This window comes from Hoplias malabaricus, chromosome 4, assembly GCF_029633855.1.
Source record: "Hoplias malabaricus isolate fHopMal1 chromosome 4, fHopMal1.hap1, whole genome shotgun sequence".
Classification (NCBI taxonomy): domain Eukaryota; kingdom Metazoa; phylum Chordata; class Actinopteri; order Characiformes; family Erythrinidae; genus Hoplias; species Hoplias malabaricus.
The window spans coordinates 24,153,907-24,174,646 of NC_089803.1; the positions used below are offsets into that span (position 1 = coordinate 24,153,907).

The window sequence follows — 20,740 nt, forward strand, 5'->3', positions numbered from 1 at the left end:
AAGTGTTTCCAGTGCAGCAAAGTCTGCGCGTAAACGAAACGCCATCAGAGCAAGACCTCAAAAGTGAAAGAGGAAGGAAGAGAAACGTTGCTGTCGCGCTCAGGAGGAAGACTGTGAGCACTCACGCCAACTACATTTTTGTGTGAGGCGCGCGAACCTCTCGCTCCTGGAGTTTACCTTCTTTTACAGCGTTGAAGATCAAGATGGCGAGGCTGAGCGAGCACGGGATTCGCCTCAGTTCTGTGCGTATTAACTATAGAGAGAAACCTGGCTGCAGTTTTGTGTTGTTGTTGTTGTTGCGTGCCATTTTATGTTGCTGTTTTGCTCTTCCAGATGAGCCCATCTTACCTGGACAGTAACTCCACCAGTCACACGTGGCCATTCAGCGCCGTGGCAGAGTTAGTAGGTAAGACATGAACTAACCTGGTTCTGGAGAAACCCTAGGTTTCGCTTCAGCTGAACTTCTTCCGGAGAGCTGTTCTAGATAGCAGAACCAGAACACCTGCTGCGCATGTAGCCGAGCATTTACCACTTTCTCACACACACCCACACACTCACTCACTCAAACACACCCCACTCAACTGAGAGCTATGGCGACCATCGAGCTGTGTATTTGACACATTTCTGTGTGCAGACCTTCTTCCTTGTTTATAATTAGAATTCCTGGCTTCCAGTCCAATCCCGCAGAAGGGGCTATAGCTGCAGACAGGACTGTGTTGTTGCTGGCTAAGGCCAGAAATGGAAAGAAACCTGGAAAAACAGCTTGTAAAATGAGGTTTCCTCTGCTAGATAAAAGTAGTATTGTGTGTGTTTGAAAGCTGGAATGTCAACCAGCATGTCCCTACAGTTTGACCAGCTAAAAGGGACTTCTGACTATTTTTTTAATGCAAACGCACAAGTCATTCAGTCTGGTTTGATGTGAACTTAGTGACTTAGAGTTTAGATGGTTGTAGGAACCAGTGATGACAAATTATGAAGTGAAGACCAATGCATTGTTTTTCAGTTCTAATCAACAAAACGTCACGCTTGCATTTCAAGCATATAATTTATGATATTTCCAGGAATTAGCATTAACGTAACAAGTTTTTGCTGTCTGACATTATTAATTGGATTACTGAAATCACAATACAACAGAAGTCTTGAATACATACATAAGTTTTTCACATGAGAAATAATAGACATTGGAATGTTTGAAGTGCCCCATGCTCTACATGGTCAGAAAAACAGTCACTGTGGTGGATATTAATACCACAGCCATGCCTTTAACGGTACAATTATACTCTTTATACCTTTAGTGACAATAATGTACCTCTACCATTCGATTGTTTTTGAGAGTGTAGTATTTAGTTACATAACCCTGGGAAGAGCAGTTGTTACACAATGTGTTTGTAGCTATATATTTATAAGCTTCTTGAAATTTCCTTTTGGCCTTTGTTTTCACTCATCGTATGCAGCCAATTGATTTCTTTTACCATGAATTCTCTCTCTTTTTTTTTTGTTGACCTTTGACAAAGATGTAGCCTTCTGGCTTTGGGTAGCACAGTTCACAGTAAAATATACTTTAAAATACTTAAGGCCTCCAGTGCCTTACAACATTATGGAAACTCCACCATATTTTATTGTAGATAAGATTTTTGCATGTAAACAAATCAGTAGCCTGCATTGACAAAAATCTTTACTTTTCTTTCATCAATCCATAAAACATTTTCCCAGAATTATGTGCTTTGTCTATATAAGTTTGGGCAAAGATCAGATGTGTCTTTTTATTCTCTCTTTTTATTCCTTTTTAGTCTCGCATAATGAGGCCCTTCTGTTACTAGTGTGAGCTCTATGGTATGGGCTGAAGCCATCAATGGAGATCTAACCAGATTAGCCTTACACATCTTTTGATCTTATGTGTGGTGTTTTTTTAAGCAGTTCACAGTTTGCCTTTGCAGGTGTTTGTGGTAATTTTTCTCTTATCAACACATTCTGGAAGTTTCTTCAACGTTCCTTATCAACAGATAGATATCTTAACAATGTTGTAGACTTTGGCAAACAGGGCTGTCAGTCTCTGATACTGATCTTGTGCCCTTCTGAATGTTTATGTTTGGTAATGAAGATCTTAGTGACCACCTCAGACAGCTATCCTGTTTTTGCTATTGTCAAAAATAAACGGAATTTGAGAAACCTTTTTGAATATGAAAGTATACTTCATCAGTTCATGCAAATCCCATGACAGCTTCTAATTATGTATTTCTCCTGATGATAAGTTCACAGTCAGTGAGGGTATAGTAAACTCAACTGAACTGTTACATGCTCATTTATATTCTACTGCCACACATCTCCTTTGTTATATATTTTTATGTAGTAGTGCGTTACTGTAATAGTGTATACAAATCAAAGCTCTGTTGCTGCCTTCTACATGCCGGAAAATACTGTGTATTATTGAAAAAGCAAAGTTGCTAATAATGTTGACCAGAACTTCATATAATATTGATAATGGTCTCTGACATAGTAAACCTTAAAGGTGTCTGTTTTATGTAAGTGTTGTTTTGATAGAGACATTAAACTCATTTTATACTGTCTGTACTGCTGTGAACAGTTTTGAATCTGTAAACAGTATTTCAGATCAAACCACTCTGAAGGGCTTTGTTTACACTCAATGACTGAAGAAGAAATGAACAATAAATGATTGAATGGCACTTTACCTGATGCAGTTAATGATACAAATATCTTCAATGCTCACAAATTGTAAAGTGTGTTGAATACTTAGTGTGGCAGGTGTGTGGATGTTGGCATATAAATGAGTGCATAAATAAATAGTCCTATGACTCATTTGCACCCACAACTCTTTGAAGGACACGTGTAACTTGTACGTGTACTGGGTGTTTATCTGTTCAACTATCTAATCTAATTCTGTCTAATACACTATTTCATCTGCATTGATGTCATTGACAGCACTGATGTTGTGAGCTATTGCACTGTGTAGATAAGTTACCTACACATTCTGCCTATATGCATTTAAAAAGCACTTTATGAGAACATTATATTAATACTGGCTAGAGCCTCGTTTACTGTTAGAATGACATCAGTTCTTCCTGGTGTCTCCTCAAGGTGTTGATCAGATACATGGCATTTATATATGGTTAGCAACAGTTAGTAACGTTTATAGACTGTGGCATTCAATCAGCACCAACACATACTGATGATAGGTTTGGTGAGCCTGTGCCCACTGCAGGAATCACATATCTATCTCACTGCAGCCTTCAGTGTGGGCACCTGCTGTAAAATCTTCCTGATGTTTCAATGTGTATTTTGAGATGCTTTTTTGCTCACCATATTTGGACAGAATGATTACCTGAGTTAGCCTTTCTCTCAGCTTGAACCAGTCTGGCCTTTCTCAATTAACCTCTCTCACTAACAAATCTAAACTGTTGCTCACTGAACGTCTTTTTCTTCAGTTTTAACTTAAGAGACTGTGGTGAGTTAAAATCTCATGAGATCAGCAGATATATAAATCTTCAGACCATCCTGTCTGGCACCAGCAGACATGCCACAGCAAATATAGAGGAGATTGTGAATACTGCCTAAAGCTGCAGCCCTGTATTCACATGACAGTACGCGTTTTACTGTTGCCTCACCATTGGTTGTGGTGCTGGAGTTCCTATTAAAGTGCTCAGTGAGTGTAGAATAATTGTAGTTGACTAATTAGCCTCTCTGTTTTTAGATAATGCTTCTGACCCTGGAGTTACAGCCAAGCAGATCTGGATTGATGTGGTAACTACAAATGGCCACCAGTGTCTCAGCTTCATTGACAATGGCAGTGGGATGACCCCCAGCAAACTGCACAAAATGCTTAGGTGAGTTGGGAACTGACCTAGAATATTGGCTGAGTGTTTATTCATTTTCATACCAGAATCAGGATTCGAAAGAGTGTGTATTTGCCAACTGAATAATATCCTCCATCTCACAACATGTGTTAGTTTAGTAAGATTCAACCAGCGATGGATGAAAAATATTTTTTAAAACGTCCAAAAAACTTGTACCATGCGGAATTCATGCACATGAAGTGTAGGCAGGGCTTTCTGAGTGTTAACACAGTTACAGAGTGAGATAGAATGAACTTACTTTATGCATAGGTTATAGGCAAATATTATATAGTTTTATATTAGGGACATTAGCGTCAGCAGATTTTGGTATCAATGGTGAGTCCTGAAGCAAATCCCTTGTGGATACAGAGAGATAATTATATATAATTTACATAATTCATAGTTTCATAGTAGTTAACAATAATTCACCATATTATTATATAGAATAGAGAGTAATACAAAATTAAATCAAAATTAATTATAACCTTTCCAACTAGACAATGGAAGGTGGACCTATCAGTTACTCAGCCAACAAATTTTAGGTTGGTGCTAGTGGTCATGGGGGCATCGGTCTGACATATCTGAATGATTCCCACATGACCACTAGCACCAGTCTAATACTTATAAAATACAAACCGGTATTCCAAAAAAGTTGGGACATGAAACAAATTGTGAATAAAAACTGAATGCAATGATGTGGAGATGGCAAATCTCAATATTTTATTCATAATAGAACATAGATGACAGATCAAAAGTTTAATCTGAGTAAATGTAACATTTTAAAGGAAAAATATGTTGATTCAAAATTTCACAGTGTCAACAAATACCAAAAAAGTTGGGACAAGTAGCAATAAGTGGCTGGAAAAAGGAAATTGAGCATATAACGAACAGCTGGAAGACCAATTAACACTAATTAGGTCAATTGACAACATGATTGGGCATAAAAAGAGCTTCTCAGAGTGTCAGTGTCTCTCTGAAGCCAAGATGGTTAGAGGATCACCAATTCCACCATTGTTGCGCAGAAAGATAGTGCAGCAATACCAGAATGGTGTTACCCAGCGTAAAATCGCAAAGACTTTTAAGTTATCATCACCAACCGTGCATAACATCATCAAAAGATTCAGAGAATCTGGAACAATTGCTGTGCGTAAGGGTCAAGGCCGTAAAACTCTACTGGATGCTCGTGATCTCCGGGCCCTTAACCGTCACCGCATCTCGAACAGGAATGCCACTGTCAAGAAAATAACAGAATGGACTCAGGAATACTTCCAGAAAGCGTTGTCAGTGAATACAATCCACCGTGCCATCCGCCGTTACCAGCTGAAACTCTACAGTGCAAAGAGGAAGCCATTTCTAAGCAAGCTCCACAAGCTCAGACGTTTGCACTGGGCCAGGGGTCTTTTAAAATTGTGTTGCAAAATGGAAGACTGTTCTGTGGTCAGATGAGTCACGATTTGAAGTTCTTTATGGAACACTGGGACGCCATGTCATCCGGACCAGAGAGGACAAGGATAACCCAAGTTGTTATCAACGCTCCGTTTAGAAGCCTGCATCACTGATGGTATGGGGTTGCATGAGTGCTTGTGGCATGGGCAGCTTGCATGTCTGGAAAGGCACCATTAATGCAGAGAACTATGTTCAGGTTCTAGAACAACATATGCTCCCATCTAGACGTCATCTCTTTCAAGAAGATAATGCCAGACCACATTCTGCAGCAATCACAACATCATGGCTACGTAGGAGAAGGATCCGGGAACTGAAATGGCCAGCCTGCAGCTCAGATCTTTCACCTGTAGAGAACATTTGGCGCATCATAAAGAGGAAGGTGCGACAAAGAAGGCCCAAGGCGATTGAACAGTTAGAGGCCTGTATTAGACATGAATGGGAGAGCATTCCTATTTCTAAACTTGACAAACTGGTCTCCTCTGTCCCCAGACGTCTGAGTGTTGTAAGAAGAAGGGGGGATGCCACACAGTGGTAAAAAATGGCCTTGTCCCAACTTTTTTGGGATTTGTTGACGCCATGAAATTTTGAAACAACATATTTTTCCCTTAAAATGATACATTCTCTCAGTTTAAACTTTTGATCTGTTATTTGTGTTCTATTCTGAATATAATATTAGATGTTGCCATCTCCACATCATTGCATTCAGTTTTTATTCACAATTTGTTTAGGGTCCCGACTTTTTTGGAATCCGGTTTGTGTGAATTCATTCACAAAATACATTACACTTGACATAATATTCATTAAATTGGGTTCACAGCCACATACATTTGTACATTCTTAACACAAAACACTGTAGCAAGGTATAATTATATAGCCATTTGGCACTGCACACACAGCAAATACTCCAGTGATAAATCAACACTATTAGTGTTAACCTAACACTGAGAGTGTTAAATTATTACACTAACAGTGTGTTGATTTAACACGGGTGAATTTGCTGTGCAGCTATGACATGTTTCAAGCAAGAAGTTGTCAACCACCTATCATCCTGATGTTAAAACCCTCTCACTATATCCATTTTGCTGTCAGTTATACATTCAGTTATACATTTGACTGGTAAAAATATTACAGAATTCATTCATTCGTTCATATGTAATCTCATTCTCTCTCTCTCTCCCTCTCTCTCTCTCTCTCTCTCTCTCTCTCTCTCTAGCTTTGGTTTCACAGAGAAAGGATCAGGTAAAGGCACTCACCAGGCCATAGGAGTCTATGGAAATGGCTTCAAATCTGGTTCAATGCGTTTGGGTCGTGATGCTCTGATCTTCACTAAGAATGGAGGATGTCAGAGTGTGGGAATGCTCTCTCAGACCTTTCTCCAGGCTATTAAAGCTCAGGCTGTTATAGTACCCATTGCACCCTTCAATCAACAGACCAATATCCTTTATGGACGCTGTATTAAATATCAATGTTATCATCTGACTAAAATGAGATTATTTTTGCACCGTCAGTTGTGGAAGGGAGCTCCAATAATCCTTAGTTAAAAGTAGATGTCTGTTATTAAGTGTAAAAAACAAAATGGCAGTACAGTATTAAAGCAGTTTCTTTTAGAATAGTAGTCATAATGCATGTGTAACTTCATAACCTGAAGTAAATTCTAAAAACTGCAAAGGTAAACTGCCATGTGACATTTGAATTAAGAGCCATTTTTAACCCTTGTATACCTGGACCTATTGCGAAAAGTAAAAGTTACATGACTATTATATTTCTTCTTCTTTTTCTTCTTTCAGCTGTTTCCGTCTTGGTTTGCCACATCGGATCACTGTATTATTTTTCTGTTTACCTAAAAAAATATGCAGTTCAGAGTATATTTCAAGATACCAGTTGAAACAAAAAGGGTCTGTAAATAAAGATTCTACTTAACATAATTGACATAATGGAATTATTAAATTACATTCAGTCTCCACTTTACATTGTACTGGTGTGAATGGTGACATGTAAGTTATAATTAATTAATGTATAAATACACAGTCATTGTATTAAAGTTATGAGATTCTTGTACTGTGTTATTCCACAGTATTCACCCCTGGCAACAGGTGTATCCCAAAGTTTTATTCCTCCTCATCTAACCGTGTTTTATGTTTGACCAGATCATGCATTAGCCTATTGGCAATTTTTGCTGTTGATTTTTTTTCTTGTCACCGGTCCTTAACTGTTCCTTTCTCACAGTCTTTGGTAATAACAGAGGATTCTGAGGCGAGTCTGAGAGCTATACTCACTCACTCAATATTCAAATCAGTTCTTGAGCTACAAGAACAGCTAGACTCAATTCCTGGCAAGAAGGGAACTAAGATCCTCATCTGGAACATTCGTAGGTGTGTGAAGTACCAGGAACATTGCCCCTTAACATACAATAGCTTCATGAGCTGCGAGAAACTCCTTACATCAGGAATGTGGGATCTAGTGTCCAGAAATACATTATTACTTATTATGAGCCAATATTGATGTTCTGTAAACGAATATTACAACATCGCTGCTTGCTCATAATTTACATTTTTATGTAAATGTTTATTTCGAAAGAAATCATGCATAGACTTTTCTTGCACCTCAGGGTGCAAGAAGTACTGTTACAGATTATGAAGCTGTGTCATCCAGTCTGCATTTTTTGCAGATAATTAATTTGCATGATTTGAATACTCCCATGACCCTCTTGCTAAGTTTTAAATAACACAATGCACCCATGGTTTTCTTTGTGACAAATAAACAGTCATATGCTGATTAGTCTAAGCACAGTACTGAGCTGTATTTTGCCTATTTTATAATATAGAGGAAAGAGCAACAAGAAATCTGTTTACTATCCTCATGCTCAAAACATAGTCCATAGACTACACAGTGTTGTCAGCAGTGAGCTGAGTAGGACTCAAACGAAAATGTCTCTTGTTGTTGTTTATGTATTCCCTTTTCTTTATTGTCAGGAACAAGGATGGAAAGCCCGAGTTTGATTTTGATACAGACATGGACGACTTTCGCCTTCCAGAGATCCGCTCAGAGGAAATGGAGGGGAAAGGCAAGAAGAGTTACTTTGGCCCTCGCAGAACTGACCACATTGTTCCAGAGATGGATTATTCTCTCAGAGTAAGTGATGAAAGAAAGAAAGGAGGAGCTGGGAAGGATGGAGGGGTAGTTATTGCATTTAAGATGAGTCTTTTTTATACATTTATGATCATATCTCTTTCTTTGTTTCTCTCTCCTTTCTCTCGCAGGCGTATCTCAGTATTTTATATTTGAAACCAAGGATCCAGATCATCCTCAGACAGAAAAAGGTTCAGACCAAGCTAGTGACGAAAAGTCTGTCCATGATTGAAAATGATGTTTATAAGCCACAATTCATTGTATCCTTTTTCAGTCTCTCATTTGGAAATATATGCTGTTGTTTTGTGCAGTGTTTCATGTGTAGTCAAATCTTAAAATATGTCTTTTCCCAGTATATTACCAAGACATACTTAAAATCAGGTTGTATGCCTTAATCGTGTACAAAACAGAATGAACGAGTAAAGATTACATTTGGCTTCAACAGTAAGAACAAAGATCATTACGGCATCATGATGTACCATAACAACAGGCTCATCAAGTCCTATGAGAAAGTGGGCTGTCAGATCAAGGTACCAGAAATAAACATAGTCAAGATTGGGATGTTTCATTTCTGGATCGATTCACAGTTGTGGTAGTAGATAGTTGGTTGTGCTGAGAGTTTATTGTTTCGTTCATTCTTTGTCTTTCTCTCTTTCACAGTCTTCAGGACAAAGGTCAGGTGTGGGTGTTATTGGAGTCATTGAGTGTAACTTTCTCAAGCCGGCTCACAACAAGCAGGACTTTGAGTACACTAAAGAGTACAGGTATATCAAATGCTCACACAGTATTAATGCTGCTATTAGTGTTTGCAGCCACGTTTATATAATTGTAATGTCATTTTAACTTGAAATGACAATTTACAATGAGCTTGTTGACTGAAGACCGCTGTAAAATTTAATCACTAAATAGATTTAACCCTTCTTGTTCTTCTCTTTTACTTTAAGACTCACAATAGCAGCCCTTGGCCTCAAACTCAATGACTACTGGCGTGAGAAAAAAGAAAAAAAGGCAAAAGAAAGAGCATTCCGAGCCCTAGAGAAAAAAAGTGAAGAAGGTAACACAGAGGAAGATGAAGAGAATGAGAAGGAAGATGAAGAAGTGTAAGCTCTTTACAAACAGAATGTCATCAACCACTTAACTGCACTCATACTGCCACTTTGGAGACTCAACAAGTCCTATGAGCAAATGGGCTGTCAGATAAAAATACAAGATATAAGCATAACTGCACCTTTTGAGAGAAGTGTGTAGTGTATTTTTTCAGCCTTGCAAAGAATGCTGTGGTACATGCAAATGAAACAAAGAAACTCTGATATGTGAGAGCTGCTCATCAGGAGAGTTTGATGGGCATGTCCAGAAGAATTTTCCAGTCAGACGAATGGTTAACAGCAAGTGTGCTAGCAGACTTCTTCTGGACAGACAGTAGTTATCTTCTTATTTCTGTAATTCAGACCACGTGAAATGATACTGTGAGAAACTGACAGATGTGAGATAACTATAAGAAACAAGGCAGGAAGTTTTGGATGGCTTCTGCTTGAGGTAAGATCGGATGTGGTGTCAAGAAACTGTATGTAGAGGTGGGAGACTTTGTGGGGAGGCAATCCTCCCCACAAAGTTCAGATACTTCATTGCTTCATTTAAAAGAGGCCTCTCTTGCTAATAGTATGCTCATTACATACTGAATGATAAATTTGGTGGATTATGAGCATCAAACTTGTATCTAAACTCATTGTCCATTTTATCAGCTCCAGTGACCATACAGGAGTGCTTTGTGGTTCTACAATTACAGACGGTCTCTGTTTCACCCTGCAGATATGATTTGGGTGGTGGGTCGCTCTCACTGCTGCACTGACACTGACATGGTGGTGGTGTGTATTGTGATGTTGGTGTAAATTCAGTGAAAATACCACATCTGTTGCTGCACAATTTGTGTTGGTCGACTTCTAGTCCTTCATCAGCGAACACAGGATGCTGTTGGCTGGATGTTTTTGGTTGGCGGACTATTCTCAGTCCAGCATTGACTCTGAGGTCTTTAAAAACTCTAGCAGTCCTGCTGTATCTGATCCACTTGTCCACCATGTGCACAATCCTCCTTTTTACAAAATGCACCCAGCTGTTCTCCATTTTCTGGACGGCCAGAAGATAGTTTTGTGTGCATACACATTTAGCTCACATTCAACTTTCACATGTTTTTTTTTTTCTTTGTTTTGTTTTTTGAGGTGAAATCTGTTTGTAAGAATAAATGCTCTTCATTTTGACATCCAGCTGTTATTTGTCAAATAATATTTAACTGTTGGTTTATGAGTAAACCGAGAAGGTGAGACATGTCTGGCTATAAACAGACAATTGCAGTAGCAGGCAGCTTTTCTGTTAGACCACAGAGTTCACACGTTTTCACAAGTTTACATGTTCTCTGTGCTACTCTCAAACACTCACACACAGAGAAACACACACACACACACACACAGGCCTCATACATCTCAAACTGGTGTTAAAGATAAAGAAACTGCCTCCTAAATCTACAGCCGAACACAAAGAGAAATGGAGGAAAGAGAAGTAACTTTATCTGTAAATCATCTAAAAAGGAAACAGCAGCTGGTTGTGTGGCTTACTGAAGCATGTGATAAACTAGCTACATATTTATAAAAAGGCTTTAAAGGAGATATGACGCTTTTTTTCTGAAGTTTGTTATGAATGGAAATGCAATGAATTCCATGAATTGAATGGGTTTATTCTCTGTGTTGTAGGGATGTGACATGGATTCAGTGTGAAGAATGTATGAAGTGGAGGGGGATTCCCACTCATTTGTTCTCCGGGAAGGTTCCTGAGCGCTTCTGTTGTAGCCAGCATCCCATCTCCCGCCTCAGGTCAGAGACACCTCATACATCAACCTCACCTCAACTCACCCACACATACACACCTGCCTGCCTGTACATGCAAATTTTCCCTCATAATTCTCAACAGCCTCACCCCACACATTCAGCACGTCAGAATATTCTGTTTACCACACTTACCTGGCTGTGACAAAAACAAACTCCTAAATAATTCCTAACTTTGTATTTGAAAACACCAGCTTCCTCTTTTCCATTTCTTTGTAATCCTTTTCTACTCCTTAATAAGAAGTCGCCATGTTTTGTACACTTTTAATTACAGTGAATATAGTCATATGCTTTTATTTTGGATGAGCTTTTTATGAATTAAAAATGAGATAATTTATAATTTCTTAAGATTGGTATGTGTAAATGACTTCTAACCAGGGTGAAATGGGGATTATAATGTATGCAAAGAAACAACTGGACTGCAGTACATATGTTAAATTTGATATTTCCTATAGATTTATTTTTTTACATTTTTATTAAAAATGCCTTTTTCCGAGATACTGATACACAAACACAAACACCAGTGCTACCCGAGGCAAGTTTTTTCTGCAGACTGCCTAAGGTGTTCCTCTAGAATCTAAGTATAGTCTTATTTCCTCATGATGACATTCACTTTGACAATGTTGACTGGCCCACTGGCTGAAATAAATAAATAAATAAATAAATAAAGCATTACACTCACACCACCATGCCTGATCAGGGTGATTCTGTTCTCAGGGATGAATGGTTCTCCTTTTTTTCACAATATGAAACCCATGTCCCTGATTCTGGAGAAGAACATCAGTCAGTCTGCAAAAAACCTAGACATCACTGGATCTTTCAACAAGCCGAAGTGGTCAAGGAAGGCTTAACAGAAAACTATCATCCCTGATAATATCAGCTATATTTACAAGTCCGCACCTGAATGAGCTTAAGATGGAGAGAAAGAACTAAACTCCAGAGTGAAGACAAGGGAGCCTTTCAACCTCTATGTCCTGAAAAATGGTTCAAAATCCTAGCGCAGACTTGCAAAAAGCTTGTTAGCAGTAAGAAGAACTGTTTGATTCTGTGTTGGCAAATAAAGTATTTGCCATAGATTACTGAGAAAGTATGTGATCCAATTTGAACATGGCATATGTCATAAAAATGTAAAAATTCTAATTCAGATTAATTGTTTAATATTTTGTCTTTTGTCACTATGTCATTCTTAGCCAGAAGAATCGTACTGGTCAATTTAGCTTATTGTGACTAATTGCATGTATAGATTTTCCCATTTGAAATATGTGCATTTAGATATCTAGATTATAAGTGTCTATATACTCTATATACTAGGTTTATAACTTTCAGTAGTTCTTTAATGTTATTTTCAATTTGTTTAATGTTTTTTTTTTTTAAGAACCGTATCTCCAAGACAGAGCTGCACCTTATTGAGTAACAAAGGACATTTAGGAAGATTGTTCCCTTTGTTTTCCATTAGACAGACTGTTTAGCTTGTTTGTGTGAATCTTTTCTAAGAGTAGCCAAGAACCAGGGACTCACTGAGAATATTTCATGTATTTCATATAAATCCTTGTCTACCAATACAATACAACCATACAAATTATGTCTACCAAAGTTATCATCATACATAAAGCAGAATGATTTCAAAGCATCATGGCTGCTTTTACTTAGAAACAGAGTAAATGAAAGAACAGGATCTTTTGTTCATTTTCTCATGCCACAAACTCAAATTCAGTAAACAGATCCACATACATGCCACATAAAAAAATACTAAAAGTTAACTACTTCCTGATTTTAAAAAAGTGCAATTTGACCAAGGGTGCACAAGCATTTGCATATATACACTGTCAACAAACAGCCACAGTCATCTGAAATGATAATGCTGCTTCTGTGATGTTTTCTTAAAGGAGCTGCTTGGTGCCAGAAGACCCAGAGGAGGCCATGGACGAGCTAACACCTAGCTATGAGAAAACACATAAAAAACAGTAAACTAATCACCAGCAGCACATCTCTCTGAGTTGTTGTGTGTGTGTGTTTGCATGTGTGAGAAATTGAGCAAGAGAGAGAGAGAGAGAGAGAGGGAGGGAGGGAGGAAGACAGAGAGAGAGAGAGAGGGAGGGAGGGAGGGAGGAAGACAGAGAGAGAGAGAGAGAGAGAGAGAGAGGGAGGGAGGGAGGGAGGGAGGAAGACAGAGAGAGAGAGAGAGAGATGGTCAGAATGTGGGATTATAGGTTACTGTTAAACCACATCCTGAACACAGAGAGTGAATAGTGAGAACTGTGTTTTCTAGGTGTATGTAAAGCAACCATAAACATTCATTGATTTCAATGTAATGTGTTATGAAGAAAATATAAACTGCTATAAACAAATTGTTTCTTTGTCCCTAGGGAACATGGTCAGGTGAAAAAACGTGGAAGATATGGAGAGGTAAGGAGATAAAATGCATATACTCAAACATACATCATTTAAAGTGCATTAGCACATTAACATGTACCTTTAGCGGATTAACTTATATCTTATAACTGGTAACAAATAGAGTGCAGACAGTCTCACCTCCTTGCCTGAGGCTCTCCTGTCACAGTGCTAAGCCTGTGTTTTTGTGAGAGCACAAAGAAAAACTATTGGCAGCAAAACAAACAGGTGTGCTAAGAAATAAGTGCATTGATTAAAAATATTGAAACTTTGAATGAGACGGCATGGTGGTGCAGCAGGTAGTGTCTCAGTCACACAGCTCCAGGGACCTGGAGGTGGTGGGTTAGATTCCCGTCTGTGAGTAGATTGGTGTGTTCTCCCTGTGTCTGTGTGGGTTTCCTCCGGATGCTTTGGTTTCCTCCCACAGTCCAAAAACACAAGTTGGTAGGTGGATTAGTGACTCAAAAGTGTCCACAGGTGTGAGTGTGTGACTGAATGTGTGAGTGTTTTGCCCTGTGAAGGACTAGCGCCCCCTCCAGGGTGTGTTCCTGCCTTGCGCCCAATGATTCCAGGTAAGCTCCGGACCCACCGTGACCCTGAACTGGAGAAGTGGCTACAGATAATGGATGAATGAATTAAACTTAGAATGGACAAGGGACTAAAACAAAATAACTGAAAAATTGCGCTTTTGTTCCTCACTAGTGGGCAAAACCAGATGGTGTAATTGCACTCTGTACATTTTGCTTCTGCTTGTCTTTATCAGCATGTCATTCCCTAGCCGCCCTTCTCAGCAGTGAAAGCATGAAATTAATTTTCCATGAAATATTGTGCTGACCACTCGTAACTTTAAGGCAGTTGTTGAGAAGTACTAATTGGCTAAGGATGATTTTCTGTGGTTAGTTAAATGATGAATTATAAAATCATATGGAGATGCTGTTAAACCAATTAATATAAAGGCATTTCCTAAGAACTATTAGGGAGCCAGTACAAAATAATATTGGTCCATAGCAGAAAGCAAACCTAAGTGCACTACAAAAGAACGATTATAAGGTGTTCCAGTGGCTGCATAGAGGACGAGCAGCTGAAAACCACACTCTCTGGTCAAAGCTAGACATCTGGCCATACTACTTTTAGCCTCTTAGCACTAAGTAAGTATACTTGCATTTTAAAGCAATTATGTATGAACGTCAGCATACTTCAATTTGAGCAGACAACTAAAAATATCTCAGAAATGGGAGAAATGTGTGAAGTACAACTCACACCAAATAAGAGAACAAAAGAGTTTTGTAAACAGCTTTTCCACCTTTCAGACATGCTCGTCCATTTCTAAAAGCAGATGAGGAACTGAAAACTGTCTATAAATTTCTCACATAAAAAGGAAATGTCATGTACTTTAACAGTGTTAAGTGTTAGTACTTAAGCATACATGTGCACAAAACAGTGAGTGATTTGTCAAGGAAACAGAAGCTGTGGCTTTACTGGCAAAAAAACATAAATTATAATAATAATAAAGCACTGTATTACACAGCACTAGCACAGTCATTTTTCTTCAAAGCAAATATTTTACAAGCCATGTCTCTGAGTCTGAGTCTACAAACACACTGTAAGAACTTCTGCTTAAATATTTATCCAACATTACAGCTGAACATCCTGCTCTCACAAATGCACCACTGAAGTAAAAGAAGTTTGTGTGTTTTAGGGGAGTCAAGTCGGTGTTCTACCTCATTGTGAGAGGACATCAGAAACTGCCATGGACACAGACCCACAGGACAAAGAAAAAGACTGCATGCCAGAGCCTTTAGTTACACGCAGGTCTGAAAAAGACATTTTCCAAGAGTTCCCTCTACATTATGTTATTATAATGGGATGATGTCAAATAAGAAATGTATTATAACTAAAATTATAACTAAAGGAATCAAGAAAATGTGTTCAAGCAAATAGGATGCTGTTTTTAATTTAAGCAAGAAAACACAAGATGGAGAGGGTTTTCAGTAGAAAACATGAGCCAAAACAAGATAATTGTGAAAATGTTTAAGATTCACTGTAATATTGCTTTAATAAAACAGTTCTCGCAAAAGGAAGGAAACATTTTTTTAATTATATCAAATGTGCTTTACTAATTGTGGTTTCTGGAGCTAGATAGATGCAGACAGATAAATAGATATGAATGTGCTTTTCATTTAACTGAATATCATGTTTTCACATTGTACTTTGTATGTATTTGAAAAATTATAGTGTCTGAAAAGACTGAAAACAAGTAGAAATGTATAAACAATTAAATGCAGCATAAGGAAACTAGTGCTTAGCTGAATGATGCAGATACATCACATATAACAACACAGGTAGATACTTAACCAATATTAACTTGTATAAAATGATCTTTTCTTTTTTGCAGCAACAAAAGAAAAGCAACACTGTCTAACAGTAGAATAGGCAGCAAGACCTCTAAATGCTCTGAGGCTGCAGTTTATTCCATTGAAGGAAAAAAAACAACTGCAGCATCATCCTCAACGACAGAGAAATCATCAGAAAAGGATGAGGCAAAAAACAAGCCCCAGGCTCCAATTACACTGATCCAGGAGGAGGACAAAATTCAGAGTTCTAAAGAGTCTGCCGCCATTGACTTAATCCAGACTCTTCCAGAGCAACAGACTTCACAAGGTTCTTATCCTAAAGAACAACTTAAGCCTGTCTCTGGATCCCTGAGCTGGCCTCACCCTCCCACCTCTCAGTCATCTATGGCCTGGTCTCACCCCCTCCCGCCAGCTCAGACAGTGGTGGTCCCTCCCCTTAGCCGTATCAGTCGCCAGTCCGTCTCTCCGTTACCTGTAGAAGACCTGGATCGCCAATCCATCGCCCTGAGGCTGTCTCAGCTGGAACGGGAGGCCAAACGACTTAGGAAAATTCTTGGCCTCCAGGAGCCAGCTGTGGAGACAGTCACAGAAGGAGAGATATCAGGTTTGAGAGTAGATGTGGCAGATGGGGTGATACCGTCTGTCCAGAACACAGAGGCATTGACATCTAATCACTCAGGGGCAGAATCTATTGCAACAGCTTCTGCAGCATCCAAGGTGAGAATGAAGGCTGTGATGTATAAATATAGGCTGGGTTTACATACTTCCATGTAGAATGCACAGTGATGTATAAGAAGCTCAAGTGCTTGGCCTTTGCTTTAAAAATATTTAGAATTAATGTAACATATTAACATTCATTAAATACGAGAAACACATAAAAGACAAGATTTAACAACGTAAAGCTGACTCATTAAGAGTGGAGAAAGAAGAGAACCAAGCAAAAAGCCCTGCTGAAAAATGAGAGGACTGAGCAAATAGGAGGGCGACACGGTGGTGCAGCAGGTAGTGTTAGTGTCGCAGTCACACAGCTCCAGGGACCTGGAGGTTGTGGGTTCGATTCCCGCTCCGGGTGACTGTCTGTGAGGAGTTGGTGTGTTCTCCTTGTGTCCGCGTGGGTTTCCTCCGTGTGCTCCGGTTTCCTCCCACAGTCACATGTTGGTAGGTGGATTGGCGACTCAAAAGTGTGTGTGTGTGTGTCTCCAGGGTGTATTCCCGCCTTGCGCCCAATGATTCCAGGTAGGCTCTGGACCCACCGCGACCCTGAATTGGATAAGCGGTTACAGATAATGAATGAATGAGCAAATAGGGTCAGAATGTCAGCAGGGAAGGAGGAAAAACAGTAAAAACAAGATTTTTATATGAACTTTGCTTAACGCTGCTGCTTGCTGTGGTGTTTGATCAGTGTGATACTATGACCAAAGCATGCCACAGACTTTTCATTAAGATTCCCAGGCAATTGTTTTAACTTGGCTGTAATTGGCAATGATATTTCAACTATAAGGTTTTGTTGAACATTACAACATTTACAGAGTGCTTCTTTTGACAGGGGCAGGCCTGTGTAAAATCTAGTCACAGGTGCAAAAATATACTTCCTCTTCTGTTCCAGCAATGAGAATTTCAGTTGTTCACAAATTCAGGATGGTTCCATTTAAATCTATATAATGTCTGGTTGTGACTAGTGTACATGTGTAGTTCTAATCTAGTTAGTACAGGTTGTGCAGCTTGTGTGCAAAATCACTACTCTAATTGTTCATCAAAAACACTTAATAATCTTTATGTTCTTTGTTTTCGAACTTAGAAAACAGGACCTCAGTCAGAGAAACAAAGCTCATCACAGAGGAACAGCAGTCCTCCTGGTAAGCAGGGGACAACAGATGAGCTGAACTGGAGTAAGACATTGGCCAGACTGCAGAGCCAAAACCAAGCTCTCTGTACAGAAGTAAATAAACTGAAAAAAGAGCAAGAGCAGCTCTTGGGCAAAGTGAAACAAGCAGAGAGAGAGACACGAGAGAGGAGAGACCAAAGCACCAGCACACCTTTTAATGCTAATGATAGGTCTGTACCCATACAACATAATATTTCAAATTTCTCACTTTCCTTCTTTTCATATTAAAGGCTAAGCACCACTTAATGGACCTCCATGAATTTTTCACATTATTTTAGTTGCTGACATATATAAGTATTGATTAAAATGAAAATAGCTGCTTAATTTGCTTTAAAACTGACAATTTTATTAAATTGACGGAAAAACCCGAGCTCGCTACGGAAATTCTTGAACGCAACCGTGACGTCACTGGTGGACAACAGCTGAACAACGCCGCGGTAAAACACCGTTATGACTGACTGTTATGGCAGTATCTAGCTAGCTAAATAACCAACATTAATCATGACAATAGCCTAGCAATAAGCTAAACTCAGATTTAGAGGTACGGTTATTCTTGTAAATGTGATCGAAGTCGAACTCGAATTCATCCGACTCTATAAACCTCCGTAATGCAGCCGAGTATAATCTGAGCCACCGAGTTTAGCAAGTCAAGCTAACGTTAACTAACACCAACTAAAACAGGCGAAGTGAGTGTCCTCACCCTGTTTACCTCCATGTTACAGAGGCTCTTGAACACCTTTCGTTGGTGTCCTTACATGCCCATATTGTTGGAAAAGCGCCAGTGAAATGAGCTACAGATAACGGAGTGAGCGGAGGGTCCTTTCCAAAGTGCCCGTTTAAAGTGGACAAATTTAGTTCATTTTCTGGATATTTTGGGATCTTTGGGCCATTTGTGCACAGATGTCCCACTGTACATTGAATTATTGCAGCCAAAAACACCACACCTTTCATCATTTTGCATTAAATTAAGTGCAACTTCTAGAGTTGTTGTCCACCATCTACGTCACAGGCAAGACGCCTATTAGAGTTTCCGAACACCGTTGGGGGGGGGGGACCAACGGTCTTTTAAACCTTACTCCTTCAATTAGTAAGAAATAACATGTTTTCAGACTATCAATAAACACAAGTTAGGAACTCAAATTCCACTGTATTTATTTGTTTGACGCTTTCATAGAGCTGGTGCTTAGCCTTTAAGGTAAAGCAAGCCATTTCTCTTTACTTTAACCAGGGCTGTTGGCCCATTAGGCTGTTAGGTTGAACCCATCACAATCCACCAATCACACTCAATGAGAGAACAAATTATATTTATATACTCTATAAAATTTTTCCATTTATTTACTTATGTATTTATTTATTAATGGAGTGTGTATTTTGTTAAATAACAAAAGGCTTTCTAGCTAATTCCCCTCCACTTCTAAGGCAAACAGTATACATCAGTGTTTTTATTTTGTTATTGCTCTTTAATTAAAAAGCTGGATAAAACCTCATGAAAAGCTTTGAGAAGACATTCTTTAATGTCTTTCATCTCAACGCCTTTATAGTTGAAGTCGTGAGGTTATACATACCAATAAATATAGTAATAAATATAGTATGTCTGGCTTGAATTTTGGGCATCCCTCTTATTCGTTATTTTGGAATGAAGTGTGTTATGTAGTTTGTTACTTCCTTGCTGCCTTAAACACATTGTCCCTGGAGCAGGAACTTTGCTAAAGCAATTTAGTCAGATCATTGATGTGTTCGGGTACTGACACTGGATGATTAGTTTGGATCACAAAAATTAGTCTAACTCATCCTAAGGATGGTTTAAAAGTCAATACACAAACAGTTTCACTGATTTCATGTTGTACACCATTTGCACGTGTAGTCTGTATTAGTAGCCTCTTACTTTTTTTTTACTGTGTTGAGCATTGTTTTTTTTATTCTTGCCTTCAGATGTCTTCATTGATCTAAAAGTATATGTAAGCATCTCATCTGTTTCTCTTCACAGTTTTCCTCTCGAGCAGTTACGTGCCATTCGTCGGAATGTGGTGTCTCTCCTCTCCTCCATCTTGCCCAATCTGGACATGCAGGGTATTAGTTATGAGACAGGAGATGTGGACAGCATCCTGCACCAAATTATCCAAGCTAATAACCTCTAATTTCAGAACTACGTATTGGAATGTGTTCCACAGGAAAAAGTATATAGGTCACAAACCACTCATCTCAGTCAAGTGCCTTAAACAGTTTTTACTGCTATTACAGACACATCACAGTAAGGCAAACTTGGATGTATATATATATATATATATATATCAGGCATTAACAGCATAACTAATCTCATACATATTGGGCTCAAAGTATTGAAACCCATTGTTGCATTGTAAATACATAGGATTTGTTTGTTTTTTGATACATTAGCTGTTTTTCTAAGTACAGGGCAAGCGAAGTGCAGAGATATTTCTGTTGAAGTAAAAGGACAATAATGTTCATGTCCAGTTTAACATCCAAAATTTTAACTTTGTGTCTTTTCAAGTTTGAAATAATTTTGATTTGTTGTTTTGCTGATTTTAAATAACTATGTTTAGGCCGTTGAGAGCATGAATATTTAAGTTACTGTCACTCTAACGTTTCACAGTGCTGTTCGTACTGTGATGTATTTTACAAAAAAATGGTTGTGTACAACATAATTATTCTGTATAAAAGACATTTCTGCATTAAAACAGCCTAAGTACTTTTAAATAATTCAGAATCAGCCATTAACTGCATTTTTCTTCAGCATCAGAGCAAATATTTTAAGAATATATTGTCTGAAATGTCTTGCTATGCTGA

The 20,740-nt window shown here is 38.6% G+C and overlaps 1 protein-coding gene across 1 annotated transcript; it reads left to right on the forward strand.

The window, feature by feature from the left end:
- Positions 1-81: 81 nt before the first annotated feature.
- zgc:152774 (uncharacterized protein LOC553526 homolog) lies at positions 82-20,630 on the forward strand. The gene is made up of 17 exons (XM_066668918.1): positions 82-242; positions 334-406; positions 3,710-3,842; positions 6,511-6,731; positions 7,522-7,669; positions 8,270-8,429; positions 8,558-8,686; positions 8,837-8,956; positions 9,087-9,190; positions 9,371-9,526; positions 11,171-11,290; positions 13,189-13,266; positions 13,669-13,708; positions 15,393-15,505; positions 16,089-16,764; positions 17,846-18,102; positions 19,920-20,630. Exons 1-17 carry the CDS (start codon positions 204-206, stop codon positions 20,068-20,070), a joined length of 2,718 nt encoding a protein of 905 aa, XP_066525015.1. The 5' UTR covers positions 82-203; the 3' UTR covers positions 20,071-20,630.
- Positions 20,631-20,740: the final 110 nt, after the last annotated feature.